The sequence below is a fragment of the Hyperolius riggenbachi genome, chromosome 2, assembly GCF_040937935.1.
Source record: "Hyperolius riggenbachi isolate aHypRig1 chromosome 2, aHypRig1.pri, whole genome shotgun sequence".
In the NCBI taxonomy this organism is placed as follows: Eukaryota; Metazoa; Chordata; class Amphibia; order Anura; family Hyperoliidae; genus Hyperolius; species Hyperolius riggenbachi.
Window position 1 is genome coordinate 402333100 of NC_090647.1, and position 21713 is coordinate 402354812.

The window sequence follows — 21713 nt, forward strand, 5'->3', positions numbered from 1 at the left end:
ACTGCAGTCTTAAAAACCCTTAACCACTTGCCGACCTCCCACAGCCAATTGGCGGCGGCAAAGTGGCACCCCCAGGACCGCGTAACGCCAATTGGCGGCGGCACCTGGGGGACTAATCAGCCGGGGATCGCATGCAGCATCGCTCCGCCCACCCGTGACGTCAACTGGCCGGCTGTTTAGAAGCGCCGGCGGGTTGTTAACCCCTCAATCGCCGCATGCAAAGTGTATAATACACTTTGTAATGTATACAAAGTGTATTATACAGGCTGCCTCCTGCCCTGGTGGTCCCAGTGATCAAGGGACCACCATGGCAGGTTGCAGCCCCCCTAGTAAGCACACACAAACACTGATCCTGCCCCCTGATCGCCCACAGCACCCCTCAGACCCCCCCGATCACCCCCAGACCACTGTTTGCACCCAATAACCCATCAATCACCCCCTGTCACTATCTGTCAACGCTACATTTTAGATCAGGTCCTAAACTGCCCCCTAGGGGCTCCTGATCACCCCCCACACCCTCAGATCCTCCCCAGACCCCCCCCCCCCGTGTACTGTATACATCTATTCTCCCCTGTAATTACCCACTGATCACCTGTCAATCACCCATCAATCACCATCTGTCACTGCCACCCATCAGACCCTAACCTGCCCCTTGCGGGCACCTGATCACCCGACCACACCCTCAGATCGCCCGCAGACCCCCCCCCCCCTGATCAACTCGCCAGTGCATTGCTTGCATCTATTCTCCCCTCTACTCACACCCTGATCACCTATCAATCACCTCCTGTCACCACCTGTCACTGCTACCCATCAGATCAGACCCTATTCTGCCCCTTGCGGGCACCCAAACACCCGCCCACACCCTCAGACCCCCCCTTATCACCTCCCTAGTGCATTATTTACATCTGTTCTCCCCTCTGATCACCCTTCAATCACCCCCTGTCACTGCTACCCATCAGATCAGACCCTAATCTACCCAATTACCCACCCACACCCTCAGATCTCCCTCAGCACCTCCCCCCCCCCGATCACCTTCCCAGTGCATTGCTTGCATCTATTCCCCCCTCTAATCACACCCTGAGACACCCATCAATCACCTCCTGTCACCCCCTAGCACACCTACCCATCAGATCAGGCCCTAATTTGCTCCGTGTGGGCTCCTGATCACTTGGCCAAACCCTCAGATCCCCCTCAGACCCCCTTCCGATCACCTCCCCAGTGCATTGCTTGCATCTATTCTCCCCTCTAATCACCCCCTGAGACACCCATCAATCACCTCCTGTCAACCCCTAGCACTCCTATCCCTCAGATCAGGCCCTAATCTGCCCCCTGCAGGCTTTTGATCACCCGGCCAAACCCTCACCCTACCGCAGTGAGAGAATTTTTTTCTGATCACTGCTGGTCTCTACCACTTAATTGTGGCTGAGACCAACCGTTATGCCACACAATATGCCACCGCCAATCCAAGAAGCTACCATGCCCAGCCTTTTCGGGGGAAACCATTTCAAGTTTCCGAACTTAACATATTTTGGGGCCTTCTCCTTAAAGAGAATCTGTATTGTTAAAATCGCACAAAAGTAAACATACCAGTGCGTTAGGGGACATCTCCTATTACCCTCTGTCACAATTTCGCCGCTCCTGGCCGCATTAAAAGTGGTTAAAAACAGTTTTAAAAAGTTTGTTTATAAACAAACAAAATGGCCACCAAAACAGGAAGTAGGTTGATGTACAGTATGTCCACACATAGAAAATACATTCATACACAAGCAGGCTGTATACACCCTTCCTTTTGAATCTCAAGAGATCATTTGTGTGTTTCTTTCCCCCTGCAGCTATCTTCCACTGAAGTGTCAGGCTGTTTCTTCCTGCAGAGTGCAGACAGCTCTGCCTGTATGTAATTCCTCAGTATGTGAAAGCCCAGCCAGCTCAGAGGAGGATTTATCCAGCTTGTAAAAGATAAGAGAGAAGCTGCCCTAATCTAAATAATACACAGGCAGTGTGCAGAGAGGGGCCTGGAGGGGGGGATGCATCACAGAACCACAACACTGAAGAACTTGGCAGCCTTCCAGACACAGGCTGACAAGTCTGACAAGAGAGAGATAAGTTGATTTATTACCGAGATGGTGATAGTAAAACGTGCTGCAGTAAGCCAGAACACATTAGAATAGCTTTTGGAACTTGTAGGATGATAAAAAACAGGATGCAATTTTTGTTACGGAGTCTCTTTAACATGGGTCTAGTAAAAAAGAATGTATTGCGGCCTTATTGGTCTACGCACCCAATACATCACATGCCCATGTTCTCTGCTGCCATGTCCAGGTCACGATTTGAGAACATCCTGCGCTTCCTGCACTTCAGTGCCAATACAACCTGTCATCTAAGAGGCCACCCTACTTATAACCGGTTCCACAAAATTCAGCCCCTCATAGACCACCTGTCATCAAAATTTGCAGATGCTTATACCCCTGAACAGTCATTTTGAGGCATTTGGTTTCCATACTACTCCTCACGGTTTTGGGCCCCTAAAATGCCAGGGCAGTATAGGAACCCCACAAGTGACCCCATTTTAGAAAGAAGACACCTCAAGGTATTCCGTTAGGTGTATGATGAGTTCATAGAAGATTTTTTTTTTTTTCACCAGTTAGTAGAAAATGACACTTTGTGAAGAAAAACAATAAAAATCAATTTCCGCTAACTTGTGACAAAAAAATAAAATATTCTATGAACTCACCATACTCCTAATGGAATACCTTGGGGTGTCTTCTTTCTAAAATGGGGTCACTTGTGGGATTCCCAAACTGCTCTGGCATTTTAGGGGCCCTAAACCGTGAGGAGTAGTCTGGAAACCAAATGCCTCAAAATGACCTGTGAAATCCTAAAGGTACTCATAGGACTTTGGGCCCCTTAACGCACCTGGGCAGTGTCACATATGTGGTATCGCCGTACTCAGGAGAAGTAGTATAATGTGTTTTGGGGTGTATTTTTACACATACCCATGCTGGGTGGGAGAAATATCTCTGTAAATGGACAATTGTGTGTAAAAAAAAAAATCAAAAAATAGTCATTTTAAAAACAATTTTTTTACACACAATTGTCCATTTACAGAGATATTTCTCCCAGCCAGCATGGGTATGTGTAAAAATACACCCCAAAACACATTATGCTACTTCTCCTGAGTACGGCGATACCACATGTGTGACACTTTTTTGGCAGCTTAGTTGCGCAAAGGAGCCCAAAGTCCAATGAGTACCTTTAGGGAGGTGCTCACAATATAGCACCCCCCCACATGCCAGGACAGTTTACAAACCCAACAAATTACCCCATTTTGGAAAGAAGACACCCCAAGGTATTCCATGAGGGGCATGGTGAGTTCATAGAAAATTTTATTTTGTGTCATAAGTTAGCGGAAAATGACACTGAGAAAAACAAACAAACAACAATTTCTGCTAACTTGTGACAAAAGATAAAATCTTCTATGAACACACCATGTACCTCACGGAATACTTTGGGGTGTCTTCTTTCCAAAATGGGGTCATTTGTGGGGTCAGTCCTGGCATTTTAGTATTAGGAGTTTCTGCTATACTCCTTATATTGGGCATACGGGTAATGCACTCTGGGCTGAAAGGAAAAATGAACATCAAACAATCAATCAATCAATGTGGATGAAAAAATATTTGCCAAAAAATGTGAAAAAAAAGAGGGGAGGCGTCTGCCAGGACATAGGAGCTGCCACCCAAAAACGTCCAAACCCACTCAGCTTGTATGCCCTGGCAAACCCGATTTCTCCATTCACACCGATCGATGTGGATGAACAAATCATTGCCAGAGTTCTTTTTTGATACAAAGTGCTTGCCAAAGCATAGGAACTCCAACACCGCCCCTCAGCTCATATTCCTCGGCAAACGTATCTTTTTACTGCGGAGGAGAAATCTCGTCCTGCAGCGCTGCATGTACCGACTTGTGTGTAATCCGACAGACGCACAATGCTTCTGTCAGGATGCACCATCAGTGCTGCAGCTGGTTGGTCGGTCGGTCGGTCCACCTGGAAGGGTAAAGGATGTAAAAAAGAGAGAAGAAAAAAAAAAACACAAAAAACAAGCAAGCAGCAAAGCAATAACTTCATTAACATCAACTTTTATAAACTCTGTTGAACATTTTTTAACCCAAACATTAACATTGGGAACCAAACATTAACTTTTTTGCTTACCTTTTTTTTTTTTTTTTTTTAGTTTTGTTTTTTTCTTACCTTTCCGAGGACAAACCTCTCCTCCCCACATTGCAAAGTGCAAATCGCACAGAGATGTGGCAAAGTACATTATGCACTTTGTCCCAAGTGAAAGGAGAGGTTTCTGGCAGCACTGTGTATTAGGGTCTCTGGAAACCTGATGTCTGGGTTCACACTGCATATTGGCGTATTCGGTGGGTCGCGCGCACCGCATCGCCCACAACAGACCTTCAGGGAATACCGCAAGAGTAGCATTCGACCTAGTAATCGCATTCTGCCTAGTAATTAACTGCGTTGCCGTAGACTAACATGACTTCCGTGCCGACCCAAATTGCCGCAGAAGTAACGTAGGCATGCACTAGCGTTAAGTCAAGCACTTCCGGCGTAGGGGGGCGCAAAGTGTGACTTTCGCTAATAATTTTCCAGCCAGTGTGAAATAGCACAGAGACCCTTGCGTGCATACTGCTATGTCTGGAATTCCCTACTCTCTAAAAGTGTATCTCCTCATGATACCTCTGGAAACACTCCCCTAGGCATAGGCCAGGCTGGTCAGGACAGGTGGGACAGTAAACAGTGGTGTCACACCTTATTCCTGCCCTGCTGCAGACACGACAACGTTTTCTTGGGATGCGTTGAATTGGGGCACTCGGAATGGGAAAGGCGTAGTGCCTTTCATGTAGCCGGCTAACTAAATTTTGGGGTTGGGCCACGGCACCTCCTGGATACAGGAGTTCCATAACGATCTCTTTTTGGAATTTAAGGAAAGATCCAGTTCTCCCAGCCTTACTGTAGAGAACAAAGCTGTTGTAAATAGCCAATTGAATTAGATAAACAGACACTTTTTTATACCAGTGTCTTGTTTTGCGGGAAACTAAATAGGGCCCTAACATCTGGTCATTGAAGTCCACCCCTCCCATGTTAGCATTATAGTCGTGGACGGGGAGGTGTTTTTCAGGGACCTCAGTTGCCCTGTGAATTTGCACTGTCGTGTCTGTGTGAATGGTTGACAGAAGGTAAACGTCCCTCTTGTCCTTCCATTTCACCGCAAGCAGGTCATCGGTACACAAGGCAGCCCTTTCCCCTGTGCAAGCCGGGTACTAACGAGCCGTTGGGGGAAGCCCCGGTGACTAGGCCGCACGGTGCCACAGCAGCGGATTCCTTCTATCTTTAAATGCTGATAGAGGGCCACACTTGTGTAAAAGTTGTCCACATAAAGATGGTACCCCTGGAACAAAGGTGATACCAAGTCTCACACAATCTTGCCACTGCTCCCCAGGTAGTCAGGGCATCCGACCGGCTCCAATTTTTAGACTTTTCCCTCATAGACCTTAAAACCATAAGTATAGCCTGTGGCCCTTTCACAGAGCTTATACAGTTTCACCCCATACCGGGCGCGCTTGCTTGGGATGTACTGTTTGATGCCAAGGCGCCCAGTAAAATTTATGAGGGACTCGTCTACGCAGATGTTCTGTTCAGGGGTATAAGCATCTGCAAATTTTGATGACAGGTGGTCTATGAAGGGCCGAATTTTGTGGAGCCGGTCATAAGCAGGTCATGACAGGTTGTGTTGTCATTGAAGTGCAGGAAGCGCAGGATGTTCTCAAATCGTGACCTGGACATGGCAGCAGAGAACATGGGCAGGTGAAGTATTGGGTGCGTAGACCAATAAGACCGCAATACATTCAGTTTAACTAGACCCATGTTAAGGAGAAGGGCCAAAAAAGTTTTAAGTTCGGAAACTTGGAGTGGTTTCCACCGGAAAGGCTGGGCATAGTACCTATCCGGGTTGTCGGTGATGTATTGTGTGGTATACCGGTTGGTCTCAGCCACAATTAAGTCGTAGAGATCCTCGGTGAAGAACAGATGAAAAAAGTCTAGGGCTGATCCTAGATTATCTGTCTCCACCAGGACTCCAGACTGGGCGGTGAAAGGGGGCAGTACGGGTGTGGCGGAACCAGGGGATTGCCAATTGGGATTTGCCAGCACCTCTGGAAGACTATGGGTAGTACGGGCCCGTTTTCTTGGTGGCTGTGACTCGTCTTAATGCACGTGCCACCAAACCAGTTTCAACTTCCATTCTGGTGCTCACCACTTCACCAGGGTCTATGGAAGTACTGGTGTTAGGTCCAGGAGATGCTGCGCTGCTGGTATATGCCTCACCATGAAACTTCAGACCAGCGCTAGCACCACTCTGCTGCCCTTGAGGCAGATCCTGCGCCACCTGCGGTCCAGTGCTGCAGGTGCCGTGGTACAGGTTAGCCAGTGTATAGGTGCTGCAGTACAGGTTAGCCATCCAAATCCATCCCCCTCCTCCCCTCGTGTATATAGGCAGATCCCTCTCTATTTCCCGCCTCTCTGCCGCTGGCTGCTGTTACCTACTCTGCTTTTGGTATCCTCCTCCGCTCCCAGCCCCCTCCTCCAGTAAAGTTTAAATTCCATTTGGCCTCACTGCATTGCATAGCTATGAAGTGAGCTGCGGTGAAGAGGGAAAGAGTGTTTGCATAGTAACGCGAGGCCTGTACCAGGAAGTGTGTCATCACTTTGTTCGCGGCCAGCGTTGCAAGGCCGCGGCTCACCCCGCGGCTATGCTATGTGGTGAGGCCGAATGGAATTGAAACTTTACTGGAGGAGGAGGCTGGTAGCAGAGTAGGTAACCGCAGCCAGCAGCATGAAAACCACCCCTTTGACAAGCTGAAGAACGTCTTGGGCCTTATCACGATGTTTGATTAAAACCGAAAACCATTCAGCCTAAGCATGTATTATTTTAAAACTACAATGGCCCAAAACTGAGAAATTATTTTTTTTTCTTTATTTTTTTTTTCTTTCTTATTATTCCCATTAAAATGCATTCAGAATAAAATCGTACTTGGCATAATGTACCACCCAAGGAAAACCTAATTAATGGTGAAAAAAACAAGGTATAGTTCATTTTGTTGTGATAAGTAGTGGTAAAGTTATTGGGGAATGAAAGAGAGGAGAGCTGAAATTTGAAAATTCCTCTCGTCCATAAGGTGAAAACAACCCGTGGGCTGAAATGGTTAAAACTATAATGGCTGAAAATGGAGAAATAATGTTTTTTCCCCTTTTTTTCTTTTCTTATTATTCCCTTTACAATGCATAAAAAATAAAATCATTCAGAGTGATAAGTAAGTTATTGCTGAATGAATGGTAAGAGCGCTGAAATGTGAAAATTGTTTTGGTTTTTAAAGCGGGATTGTCTCCATAAAAATCAAATTTCAACAGCAACTGGTCTGAGTGTATTAAGTGATAAATATGCTAATCCTGCATTCAAAACTTTTTCTGCTGTTATGGTTTGGAGTTATTGCATACCTTAGGACAGGGCTGCCCAATAGGTCAATCGCGATCTACCGGTAGATCGCGGCCTCTCTGCCGCATCTCGTTAAATTTTGCGGCCAGCAGCTCATTATGTTTAGCTGCCGGCCGCTGGCCAATAAGGATGCAGGGGAGGAGAGGCGGCGAGGAGAGAGGCGGCCGCTACGTCATGGCTGGGGGCGGCGGTGGGCAGCCTGCAACGCGCGTGCTTGTAACGTGCCTGACGCCGCCCCCAGCCATGACGTAGCGGCGGCGCCGCCTCTCTCCTCCCTCTCTACTCGCCGCGTCTTCTCCCCTGCATCCTTATTGGCCAGCAGCCTGCCTGCCGGAGGTTCCAGGAGTCCAGAGGACCTGGCTAACCTACGCTGCAGATATATATATATATATATATATATATATATATATATATATATATATATATATATATATATATATATATATATTATTATATATAGGAGGTCACAGGTAACCAAGATGGAAACTTTCTAGAATAGGATTCTCTGCTTTTCCTTTATAAAATTCACAGGAATCATAACATGGACAGTGCAATACATCTGTTATGTAAGTAGAACCAGTATTTATCCACTTATATACTGTATGTGTTTTTTTATTTCTAGGTTAGCATAGGTGTCACATATTCTTGAAGGGAAAAAAACTGTAACGTAGTTATTCTGTTTTGAAATAAGGCTGTAACCTAACAAAATGTGGAAAAAGTGATGCGTTGTGAATACTTTCCGGATGCACAGTAGCTATTAAAAAATATTTAGACATTTGTACATTGTAGTTTTCGAACACTTCCTTATTTATAGTTGTCCTTTAAACTCATTTTTTTCCTCAGAATTCTACACACAACATCCCATAATGACAATGTGAAAACAGTTTACTTGAGGTTTTGACAAATTTGTTAAGAATAAATGAACTGAGAACTCACTTGTTCATAAGTATTCACAGCCTTAGCTCAATACTTTGTCGATGCACCTTTGGCAGCAATTACAGCCTCAAGTCTTTTTGAATATGATGCCACAAGCTGGCACACCTATCCTTGGGCATTTTCGCCTATTCCTCTTTGCAACAGCTCTCAAGCTCTATCTTGTGTGATCGAAAGTGTTAGTGCACAGCCATTTTAAGTTTGGGCTCTGGCTTGGCCACTCAAGGACATTCATAGAGTTTTCCTGAAGCCACTCCTTTGACATCTTGGCTGTGTGCTTAGGGTCATTGTCCTACTGAAAGACGAACCATCGCCCCAGTCTGAGTGCTCTGGAGCAGGTTTTTATCTAGGATGTCTCTGTACATTGCTGCAGTCACCTTTCCCTTTATCCTGAATAATCTCCCAGTTCCTGCCACTGAAATAAATCCCCACAGCATGATGCTTCAATGTAGGGATGGTATTGGCCTTGTGTCCTTTTAAATGTGAGAGCCGTGAGGGTAGATGGATCTATCAGGTGACTCTGGTGATGATAATGATGCCTAATGACTCAGCCCCGCTGTCTTTATTTCCATCATTATCTCTAATCCTGCCCAGAGGATCAAATCGTCCAGCCTATCAGTGACCAGTGGGTGTTTTTCTCCTGATTAACTTTTAACCCAAATGAAATATTAGATTTCTCCACTAGGGACACTCTAGGATCACTAATGGACCTAAACAATTTTATTATGGTAATACTTATAATCCATGACTATGGTGGCTCTATTGTTCCATCTTTGAATTTTGAATGTGGTATTAATAGAATAAACTTTGATCTCCCAGTTCGTATAACCTTCCCCTCGAGATTGAACAATGGGAAAATTCCCCAGTGGACAGCTATCTGATTAGAATTGATTACCTAGTGTCTCCAACTGGTTTATTTAGCTTTATTGTTAACCATCTCAAACTGGTTTTGTAACATTCTGGCTTTTTGGAAGAATTGGACATTACACAGTGACTCTCTGGCATAATGCTAAAAACACATTCTAAACTAATATAACTCGAGTCTGACTGAAGAATATAATATTATCCAAAACACGTTCCACACAGGTCAGCACAATATCACAATTATAAGTTCACATAAGACGTAATCAACATTTAATATCTATCCCATATGATTCCATTATTGATGATCTGCATTGGATTAATATTGAAATTCATTGTCAGGGTTTTAAACGATACACTTTCTTATGAGAATTCACTCGCACTGATGTTTAACGGGCAATAACTAATAGTGTGATGTGGGTTTTATTGTTACCCCTATAACAATTAAGATTGAAATAACAAACATTTATTCCATTTATCAGCATTAAATAAATATATATATATATATATATATATATATATATATATATATATATATATATTTTCAATGTGGCAACGATTAGCATTATAGGAGTTAAATTATTGTCATTCTGACTATATTCATCCTCAAAACCTGGCTAGTATTTGGAAATCAGCAAATATATATAGATATATCATACTGCAACAGATCGGTATTGCTTCATTGATAAACTAAAATAACCCTTTATCCAGCTTGCCCTGCACATAGCAAACTTGGTAAACACTTGGCTTATATGTGCAAACATTTAAGTCAAATTCTGATTTATCTAGCTGTCTCTGCTCTGGTCAACAGTCACCTATGTCATTCCAGCTCTGTGGTAATTTCAGGAATAGCTTGCTTCATAAAGGGAAAAGCAGAATTCTGGCTATTATACCGATATATATATATATATATAACACCCTAGATATTTTATATTCTTAATTATACACACATTTATATAGACTTGTTTTTCTTTTCAGTGCATTCTATGTTGAATTTTAAACAGAAACACTTTGCTAAGACTATCTCTGTTTTGCATTCCAAATTTTGTTAGCTATTTGGGGTTAGGACAACAGTCCAGGTATTTGCAAAGTTACTTAATCTTATGCTGGATCCACACGGTGCGTTCACGCACTCCATTTCCTGCTCGATTCTCGTCAATTTGTTTATTTCCAATATGTCCGATTTGGATTTCGATGGATCGTTAGGTCGATTTGGCATACTTTGCATGTGAATCGACCTAACGATCCATCGAAATCCAAATCGGACATGTTTGAAATAAACGAATCGACGGGAATCGAGCGGGAAATCGAGTGCGCGAACGCACCGTGTGGATCCAGCATAAGACAAATATCTAAAATCAACATTCTGTCTCTCTAGTGGAGAAATAGCCTGATTCTTCCTTAAATCTTACTTTAAAGTGAAACGAAGTACCTATTATTTATAGCTAATACGATAGTTGTTTATGAATAACATTTAATCAGAACACCTCTATTAAAATATAATAAATCATACTCTTATCTCATGAAATTCACCTTCTGTACCTAAAGGAAGGAAAAATTATGTTTATCTTTATTCAATCATCTAAACAAGCTCAATTAATCACTAAATCAATGATCCGCCATATTGGAAATCCTACAGTTACTTACCCATAAGTCTGCTGTGTTTTATGCGTCTCAAACGTCTTGCACACGTCCTATTGAACGTCTGAAAGGCTCACTACCGCACACTTCCTCCTTCCGGCTTGAAGGAGGAAATGCAAGGATGCGTGCAATAGGACACGTGCAAGACGTTTGAAATGCATACAAGACAGCCGACTTATGACTAAGTAACCCCCTCTCTCACAGCCGCAAACCTGAGGCAATTAAGCCTCATTTAAATCACGAATTAGCCCACCTCTGATGAGCGGTGCTTGGTTTTCTCAAAATGACTCCAGTACACATGTAAAAAAGTAAAATTAATTGGCAATAAAATGCAACAGGACAGGTAGACCCTTCACCAAGTAAAGTTGAAACCTCCAAAAGAATCACACTCAAAATACCCCCACCAGACTCAAAACAATAAGTATTAACAAGTGCTGGACTCTCTGTAAATGTAGATTGTTGTACACGGAATAGGAAAGTCGATTTTGAAAAATTAATGATGGAATTCAGGGTTTGGAGAGTTATGATAATCCAGATTGTAATGGTAGGAGTTTATTTGAATAAAAATTGGGTATTTCTTGTTCAAGAATAAATGTAGATGATTGTTCATAGGAAAAGTAGACATCCCTGAAATAAGCCCCTAACGCATGTTTGGTGTGAAAGTCAATATGAGAACTTGTCTTATTTTCGGGTAAACACAGTATCTGAGTAGATGGAGGGCTCTGGATAGTATTGAGCCTTCCCGTATCTCCACCTGGCCCGTCATTCCATTAAAGCTATTGACCTGCTCAGGGACACGAGTAGGTTCAAAGAGCTATTTGACTGAGCAGCTTTACCATGGATATGGCTCGAACAACGGGCCTGGTGGAAGAATGTGATGGCTCTATACTATTCAGTCATCCCTTTACTCATCAAACCTGAAGTGAGTTTTCTCACTTCAGTTTTGCTTTAAGATTTCACTTAAGTTCATTTTAAATACAAGCAGGTATTATCTTGGATATAAACACCCTCACAAGCTATAAAGGAACCTGGTGTCCAACTTACTATTATGACTTTATTTTATGTGAAGTACTTAGAGTACAGCTAGTAATATGAACGTGTAAATACTTTACTGAAAGTCACCATTAATTTATTCAGTACTTTAACTTGTAAGGTTTTTTTTTTGTTTGTTTTTTTTTAATTTAGGCTCCAAAACGGAAGAATCATTGCTTTACTGAACTGCAACCGCCCACAGAGTACAAAGAAGTCAATTTTAACCCAGATAATGATTGTTGCCTACTTCAAGTTACCACACTGAACTTTATTTTCATCCCTGTGGTCATGGGCATGATATTAACTTATGTAAGTATTCTCTTTGCCTGAAAACACTAATTACAGTAGCAAGAAAAAGTATGTGAACCCTTTGGAATGATATGGATTTCTGCACAAATTGGTTGTAAAATGTGATCTGATCTTCATCTAAGTCACAACCATAGACAATCACAGTCTGCTTAAACTAATACCACACAAATAATTACATGTTTGCATGTTTATATTGAACACACCATGTAAACATTCACAGTGTAGGTGGAAAAAATCTGTGAACCTCTAGACCAGGGTTTCCTGGAACCCCCAGAGTTCCTAGGGTACTTTGCAGGGGTTCCTTAGCATTTTCCCCCATCTCGTGGGAAGTATAATAGAGCACATTATAATAGGGGGTACTTTAAAAAGAATCACTGAATTGGGGGTCAGAATAATAAGGAGCACATTAATAAAAAGCACTAGGATAAGGAGACAGTATCATAAGTGGCAGTGTAATAGGGGGTAGTAAAATAAACAGTCTCACCTACTTTTAAAGACCATTCCCTCTTGCAAAATAAATACAGGGGTTCCTCGAGATCAAACATTTTTTACAGGGGTTTCTTGAGATTCAAAAGTTATTTTCAGGGTTCCCCCAGGGTAAAAAGGTTGAGAAAGGCTGCCCTAGACTAATGACATCTCCAAGAGCTAATTGGAGTGAGGTGTCAGCGAGCTGGAGTCCAATCAGTGAGATGAAATTGAAGGTGTTGGTTACAGCTGCCCTATAAAAAAAACACCAGTTTTGGGTTTGCTTTTCCCAAGAAGCATTGCCTGATGTGAATGATGCCTCACATAAAAGAGCTTTCAGAAGACCTACGATCATTAATTGTTGACTTGCATAAAGCTGGAAAGGGTTATACAAGTATCTCCAAAAGCCTTGCAGTTCATTAGTTCAAGGTAAGACAAATTGTCTATAAATGGAGAAAGTTCAGCACTGCTGCTACTCTCCCGAAGGGGTTGCCGTTCTGTAAAGATGACTGCAAGAGCACAGCACAAAATGCTCATTGAGGTAAAGAAGAATCCTAGAGTGTCAGCTAAAGACTTAGAAAAGTCTCTGGCATATGCTACCATCCATGTTAACGAATCTACAATACCTAAAACACAAAACAATAATACAATTCATAGGAGGATACCACAGAGGAAGCCACTGCTGTCCAAAAAAACATTGCTGCAGATTTAAAGTTTGCAAATGAGCACCTGGATGTTCCACAGCAATACTGGCAAAATATTCTGTGGACAAATGAAACCAAAGTTGAGTTGTTTGGAAGAAACACACAACACTATGTGTGTAGAAAAAGAGGCACAGCACACCAACATCAAAACCTCATTCCAACTGTAATGTATGGTTTGGGGCTGCTTTCCTGCGTCAGGAACTGGACAGATTGCTATCTAGGAATGGCCCTGCTTAGGAGAACTTGTGGAGAAGCATGTGATCAGTTTGATCAGCTGATAAATGTGTAAGGTTCTGATTTGCTGGTCATGATCATGTGTTAAACCAGGAAGTCATCACAGCAAATTAGGATCTTACAAATCTATCAGCTGATCACATACTTCTCCATGAGTTCTCCTAATCAGGGCCATCCCTATTGCTATCATCGAAGGAAAAATGAATTCCCAAGTTTATCAAGATATTTTGCAGGAGAACTTAAGGCCATCTGTCTACCAGCTGAAGCTCAGCAGAAGATGGGTGTTGCAACAGAACAATGACCCAAAGCATAGAAGTAAATCACCAACAGATTGGCTTACACAGACAAAAATACACCTTCTGGAGTGGCCTAGTCGGTGTCCTGACCTCACCCCGATTGAGATGTTGTGGCATAACCTCAAGAAAGAGACTTAAACCAGACATCTTAAGAATATTGCTGAACTGAAACCGTTCTGTAAAGAGGAATGGTCAAGAATTACTGATCTGCAACTACAAAAAATGTTTGGTTGAAGTTATTGCCGCCAAAGGAGATTCAACCAGTTATTAAATCCAAGGGTTCACATACTTTTTCCACCTGCACTGTGAATGTTTACATGGTATGTTCAATAAAAACATGGGAACATTTAAAGTGAACCTCCGGACTAAAAATCTACTCAGCAGAACTGAAAAGGCTTGGTGTTTCTTTAACAGTTTCACAGCATCAGAACTTTGTTTTTCTTACCAAAGCATCATTTTTAACTGCATTTTTATCTAAGCTCCACCCTTCAAAGAAAAAAATGCTGATGCTGTGCAGAGCATGATAGGATTTCCTATGTTGTTATTCATTTTGCCTAGCAACTGGGAGAGGTGATCAGGACACAGGACAGTTGGAACTGTGTCTCATGCTCCCTGTCACCTCCTTTCAACCAAAAAGATGGCTGCCATCATGAAATCAAACATGTGCCTGTTCTTTTAAAACAGGGTGGGTAAGAGATTATATTACCTATCTATTTTAATTAACATAACTAATGTAACTTAATGACAGTATGTTTGTTTAGACTGAAGCTCCTCTTTAATTATCTGTGTGGAATTAGGTTAGGCAGACTGTGATTGTCTATTGTTGTTACTTAGATGAAGATCAGATCACATTTTGTGACCAATTTGTGCAGAATCTATATAATTCACATACTTTTTCTTGCTACTGTAGCATATTTTTCGGAATATAAGACGCAAAACCTGGGGGGAAAGTGAGTGCATTTTATATTCAAAAGATACGAAATAAAGTTATGCAAAGTGCGCAGGGAAGCTACCGGTATATTACCTCTCCCTGCCGCCGTGATTCTCTCCCCCTGGTTCTGGGTCCTGGCAGGGCATTCCTCTTCTTCACTTGTAGGCAGCAATCCTCTCTTCCTGGCTCTGGGTCCTGGCAACATGTTCCTTTCCCTGTGTTGCAGCAATATCCAGGGATACTGGCTGTCTGCCGCTATAAAGCCCCGCCGGGTCCTCCGTACTCTAAGTTGCATACATGCTGTTTTACTGTACACTAGAGGTGCAACTGAACAGTAGCGGTGCACGTGTGTCGGGAGTCACACATCACATGACCCCCCATAACGTGTTGGCCAGAGTACAACTAAGGGCTAGGGAACGTATTGTATCATCATGAGTGCCAAATAGCATGAGTATGTAGTGAAACGTAAAAGTGAAAGCAGGTGGCCATACATTTATTTATTTATTGTATTTATAAAGCGCCAACATATTACGCAGCGCTGGACAATAAAAAGGGCATCAGGTGACTTGGCAGACGTTCTGATCTGATGAAAATCATTGCCGCCAAAAGCAGGCCTGACCAACGATGCAACCAATTGCGGGCTGAAATTGGTTGCATGTATTGATCAGATATGCTGCAAAATGTAGGGCTGACATGCTTAATCATGTGTGCAGTAACAGCGTGCGAAAATTGGAGATGATCGTCGAATGCAAGAGTACCAACAGCGCTGTCCCCCCTAGTGTACAATGTGTGCCCTGGTGCCCTGTGCTTAAATACTTTTTGGTGGTGGAAAAAGCAAGATATAGATCAATTCATTGTGATAATTAGTGATAAAGTTATTGGCGAATGAATGGGAGGTGAAAATTGCTTGGATGCATAAGGTGAAAAACGACTGAAGGCTGAAGTGGTTAAGCAGGGGCACTTCTCCCAAGAAGGGTACCTACTAATTGCATTAGCTTCTGGTCCATTACATTACTATGTACATAACGCAGCCTTCTACTGTGGGATCAAGCTATTTAAATTCAGCTTCAATCAGTCTGTGTATTCTACCACAAATTAATCATCCCCATAGATTTCAATAGAAAATATGGTACAAGACAATTTATGATGCTAATTATTGCAGTGTGTTGTAAATTAGAATTATACTCCATTTAGATGTAAATTAGAATTATACTTATGGGACCAGGAATGCCCAGGATGGATGCATTGCCCAGCGTTCTTCTTTAACACATTTTCTGACACTCTAAACATTGAGGTGTCGCACAACAACCATGGATTTCTCTAAGCAAACTTGGTAAGGTTCTGCTAATACAGCTGACCACTGCCTGCACAGCAAGTAATACTTCAAAGGTTTGAAAAACACATCCATCTCTCAGTTTCCACTACGCATAATGGCAGTTTAGTCTAATTTATCTAAAGTTATGATCTCCATGCTGGACAATGCTTTACCATGCTTATCCTGTGCAGTGTTTGCATGTATGGAGCAGTCTTTCCTGGATTTGTGCTCAGAATGTATACACACTGCTCAGTTTAAAGCCACTATCTTCATTGCAGCAGTCAATGGTTGCTGGAGGACAAATCCTACACTGCCCAAGAATGAAAATCTTAATGCTCTGTTTCCATACGATGCAATCTGAGTGCTGCATCTATCTCTAAAACTGACCCATTCTTATTCAAATTTGGATCCAAATCCCCCTACCATATTAATATTCAGCAATGGGACCTAAGGGAAAGGCCCTAATATTTTTAAAGTGGACATCTTTATGTGGATTTTATGCATACATTTTTAAACTATTCTTTCTCTGTATTCTAAAATGAATGTACCCTGCGATAAAGTCCATTTAGTTCTGTTTCATTTTCAACCTAATTTCTCACCTTATTCTAGATGACAATAAATGTGAGTACTGACATGAGACATCATCGTGTGCGGATGGTCTTTCAAGATTGTCCCATGCTGAATGGGAAAAAGACTCGTGGGGAACAAGGAACACAGATGGTACTGGATCCAGTCCACAGTGTGCATCTTCTTGATTGGTGGCATCCCAAATATCCATTTTCAACCAAGGCCTAGTTGCTTAAAACAGATTTTTGTATGTTTTCAAAGATTTAATGGCATTAACACTATTTAGGAACCAAACTGAATGAACGAGAGTAGAATAATACAAGATCTGTTATATAGACATTCTTGCTCCTCTTCTTTGCTAGGGGGCATTTATCATATAGTACTGAACTATGAGCCTGGTTTTGAATATTTTGAAAAACAATGTTTCATGTTTTTCTCTGTTTCCATGTGATGTCATGATGATTATATTTATGAAACAGGTGTTTTCAGTCTTTAAGTCTAATTCTTTGAAATGCAATGTTTTTACCTTTGCTTTTTTAAATGTAAAAACACTACACTCAGATATAATAGAAATATAATTCCTGTACATGAGAAACTGGATTTTTACTGAGAGAATATGATGCTGGCATTGATGCGATCAAAGAAATGCTACTACTGCTTATGTACTGATTTTGAGTCTTCAACACAGAATAAGTATGTGTTCTGACAGTGTTGATCTGTGCCTACATTAGCGGTATGAGTTTTGCAGGTGCATCCAGACTAATAGTATTTTTTTAAACCAGGTCAACAATGGTATCTTTTATAATCACTTAAAGGTAGCCATACATCTTCCGATGATGGGCAGATTCAACCAAGGGACAAATCTCTCTCACTAATCAAATCTGATTAGAGAGAGATCTGTTGGCTGCCCATACACCGCAGGCCGATTTCCCGATCAATTTCATGCTGAAATCGATACAGAATCTGCCTTTTGACTCCACAGCTGGTGCGCCCGACGCTATCCCTCTGTTAAATGTCCCCCCCGGTGCAAGTTATACAATACCTGTCCGCTGCCTCCGTTGTCCCCCGCTGGCTCCAGGCGCACTCTGTTCTCCATACATGAGCGCCACGTGGATGCCTAGTAACGTTGACGCGTGTATGAAGTCATATGGGTGCTCTTACTAGGCTGCCACATTGGGCTCGCGTGTATGGAGAGCAGAGTGCGCCCGGAGACAAGCGGAGGCCACGGACAGGTAATGTATAACTTGCACTGGGCACCGATGGGAGGACATTTAACATTGGGGGGGCCAGCACCAGGGGTTTCATTGTATTCATCGATCATCCCGAAATTGCACGCCAATCGAGTAAGTCGTGCAGCATGTGCAATCCACTTATGCAACCAATTTCGTCCCGAAATTAGTTGCATTGTCAGTCGAGCATGCACTTTGCTGCACCGATTTTCACCCGATTTGATGATCGATCGGCACAAAGTCGCCTGATGTATGGCTACCTTAAGGGTCCACTTTAAAGCCCCACTCTTGGAACAAATTTACTCAATGACAGAGCTTTTTCACCTGTGTAATCTCATTGATTAGCTTATTTGATATTGCTGTTAAAGCAAAATATAGTATCCGATAATCTTTTTGAGCAGAGTACCCAAATGTTATGCTTTGTGTAAAACAAGACTTCTGCAACCTAAAATACATTTTGAAAGCACCCCGAATTTCTGATAAATTTTTCGCAACAATTGTATGGTGTTTGGTAGATTAACAATTTAATAATATAAAAATGCAAGCAATTTTTTCACAGTTTTCAATCTTTTCCTTTTTTTTTCTGCATAATTGGGGAAAAATGTAACACCCATGTGTGGTACATTGGTCAGATTTTTCAAATGTTACAATCAATCAGAAAACTTGACTGTAAATCTTGAATTGAAAAGAAATGTAAATAATTGTATAGTGTGTGCCCACCTTTAGTCACAGAGAGAATAGACATAACAATAAACTTGTTTAACCCATTAGCAACTTCAAATTAAATGTTTTCGTTTGAAAGCAGCTGTGCAATGTAAACCTCTGCCAGCATAGTTACATAGTTATTTTGGTTGAAAAAAGACATACGTCCATCGAGTTCAACCAGTACAAAGCACACCACCAGCCCGCTCCCTCACATATCCCTGTTGATCCAGAGGAGGGCGAAAAAACCCTTACAAGGCATGGTCCAATTAGCCCCAAAAGGGAAAAATTCCTTCCCGACTCCAGATGGCAATCGGATAAAATCCCTGGATCAACATCATTAGGCATTACCTAGTAATTGTAGCCATGGATGTCTTTCAACGCAAGGAAAGCATCTAAGCTTCACTCTTACTGTAAAGAACCACTTTCCCAAATAAATGGCTAAAATGTTTTTCCTCCATGGACAGATCATGTCCTCTAGTCCTTTGAGAAGGCCTAGGGACAAAAAGCTCATCCGCCAAGCTATTATATTGCCCTCTGATGTATTTATACATGTTAATTAGATCCCCTCTAAGGCGTCTTTTCTCTAGACTAAATAAACCCAGTTTATCTAACCTTTCTTGGTAAGTGAGACCTTCCATCCCACGTATCAATTTTGTTGCTCATCTCTGCACCTACTCTAAAACTGCAATATCTCTTTTGTAATGTGGTGCCCAGAACTGAATTCCATATTCCAGATGTGGCCTTACTAGAGAGTTAAACAGGGCAATATTATGCTAGCATCTCGAGTTTTTATTTCCCTTTTAATGCATCCCAAAATTTTGTTAGCTTTAGCTGCAGCGGCTTGGCATTGAGTACGATTATTTAACTTGTTGTCGATGAGTAGCATAGCTTGTCTGTGTGCCTAGTGCAGTCAAACTAGCTAGTGGCAGGGAGCAGTTTTAGTCACCTGTTCTGGATGGCTTCTTCTTATTATTATTATTTAGTATTTTATATAGCGCCAACATCTTACGCAGCACTGTACAGAGAATATAGTCTTGTCACTAACTGTCCCTCAGAGGAGCTCACAATCTAATCCCTACCATAGTCATATGTCTATATCGTGTTGTGCATCTATCACAGTCTAGGGCCAATTTAGGGGGAAGCCAATTAACTTATCTGTATGTTTTTGGGATGTGGGAGGAAACCTGAGTACCTGGAGAAAACCCACGCAGACACGAAGAGAACATACAAACTCCTTGCAGATTTCTTATCTTCCTCTTCTGGCAACTCGAAACTTACGACATGTCTTCTAGGTCCCAATCACATCCAATCACATGATATGACGTGATCGGGACTAGGAGACGGTATCAGCGTTACAGCGCCACCGGGTGGACTATTTCACCACCAGGTGGTACTGTAACACTGACATAGTCTCCTGGATCACGATCATGTCATATCATGTGATCAGAACCAAGAAGAGATGTCGTGATTACGTCGCCTCCGCAGTGGAGAAAGAAGAAGCCGATCAAGCCGTCCAGACAGGTAACTATAAAAGCTCCCTGCCACCCACTCTATATACCCTGCCAATACCCTGCTGAGCCTGCCATGCTGGAGAAGGCACAAAATTAGGCCCTGCAGCCAAATAAATTTGGCTGCTAAAGAGTTAAGTAATGTCTTTAATGATTAACTGCAAGCTTTCAAAACTTAAGTTTCTTCTTTATGCATGATAAAGAACTGGATCAGGACTGTTCTGTTTCATGCTTGAAGAAGACACTTAGTTTTTGAAACTTTGTACATAAACCTTGTACAGTTAGTCATTATAGGTATTACACCATACAATTTTTAAATTTATTTTAGTATGACAGCCTTTAGTATGAGAATGGGTGCCATATAAGTGTATAGTAAAAATATTGGTAATGTAAATTCCCAATATTTTTACCAGTGGCACCATCCAGCACCCAACTTGCGGAGCAGCAAGACACATTCTGGCCACTTTTCATAGTAACAGAATACGTTGCGAGCGCAAGCATCGAAGTGTTGCCTGAGGGATCCATTACCAAGTGACCTTATTTATGTTGTGATCAGCTCCAAAGCTGCAAAACACAACCTTCTTTTAGAGCTTGTGTTTGCTCTGCCTCATTACAGTCTGAGCAGCATGATGAATGCCAAACAACAACCCCACTCACAGAGTTTATCAGATCACTTGCTTCAGGTCACATATCAAACAGAATTTGCAGCTGCAGAACATTTATTTGTAGAGTTGGGTAATGAAATTCAAATAATCCTGGATTACATGCAGATTTCATGCAATCATAAGCAGTTTGAAACTGTACTTCCCTGTGGAACTGATTGGTCCTGTTTCAAGCTGCGTATAATCTGCATGAAACTGACATGCAAGATTAAATTATTTTCCTCTCATTCACTATTTTTGTTAATTTCGCACTAAAAAGCAAAGATTTGGGAACTCTTCCTATGCATTTTTGTAATGCCATGTTTAAATCTTTGCCTAGATTTGGGTTTGAGCTCTTAAAAATATTGAGAATTGCATTAACAAGTTCAATTTCAATTAAAAAAAAGTGCGCTCTTAATTTGCGTTCGATGCTTCCTACTGCCGCGCAATGTGCTCGTAGCGCGACCACGATCTACCGCAACCGCTACTGCATTAATTAACCTCCCGGCTGAGCTACAATCATCTTCACGTGTGGGGGCGGAGCCTAACAGATCTTCGGCTGGGGGCATGGCCTAATAAAGTGTCGGATACGGGCGGAATCTAATAGAGCCAGTTCCTAGGTCCAGCCTAATAGTTGCAGGGCCTGATTATGTGCAGCTGGGCTGGCTATTACATGTTGTCAGCTGCATTGTCGCGTGTTTCTGTGGGAGCACAATATTTTGATTGCAGCTGGGGCCCACATGGCACTGTCACTGACACTTTACAGGAAATGAATCTGATTCATACAGC

General features: G+C 42.2%; 2 protein-coding genes across 4 annotated transcripts in view; one reads left to right on the forward strand and one right to left on the reverse strand.

The window, feature by feature from the left end:
* TMEM183A (transmembrane protein 183A) overlaps positions 1-18536 on the forward strand; it is a 187792-nt gene extending 169256 nt beyond the window's left edge. The window contains exons 6-7 of the mRNA XM_068269794.1: positions 12174-12329; positions 16884-18536. Coding sequence (XP_068125895.1) covers positions 12174-12329; positions 16884-17069 — 342 coding nt within the window. The 3' untranslated portion in view covers positions 17070-18536. The remainder of the gene's footprint in view (positions 1-12173; positions 12330-16883) is intronic.
* The window catches only part of LOC137546854 (ras and Rab interactor 3-like), a 272031-nt gene that overhangs the window by 37625 nt on the left and 212693 nt on the right, over positions 1-21713 (reverse strand). The gene's annotated exons all lie outside the window — the stretch shown is intronic.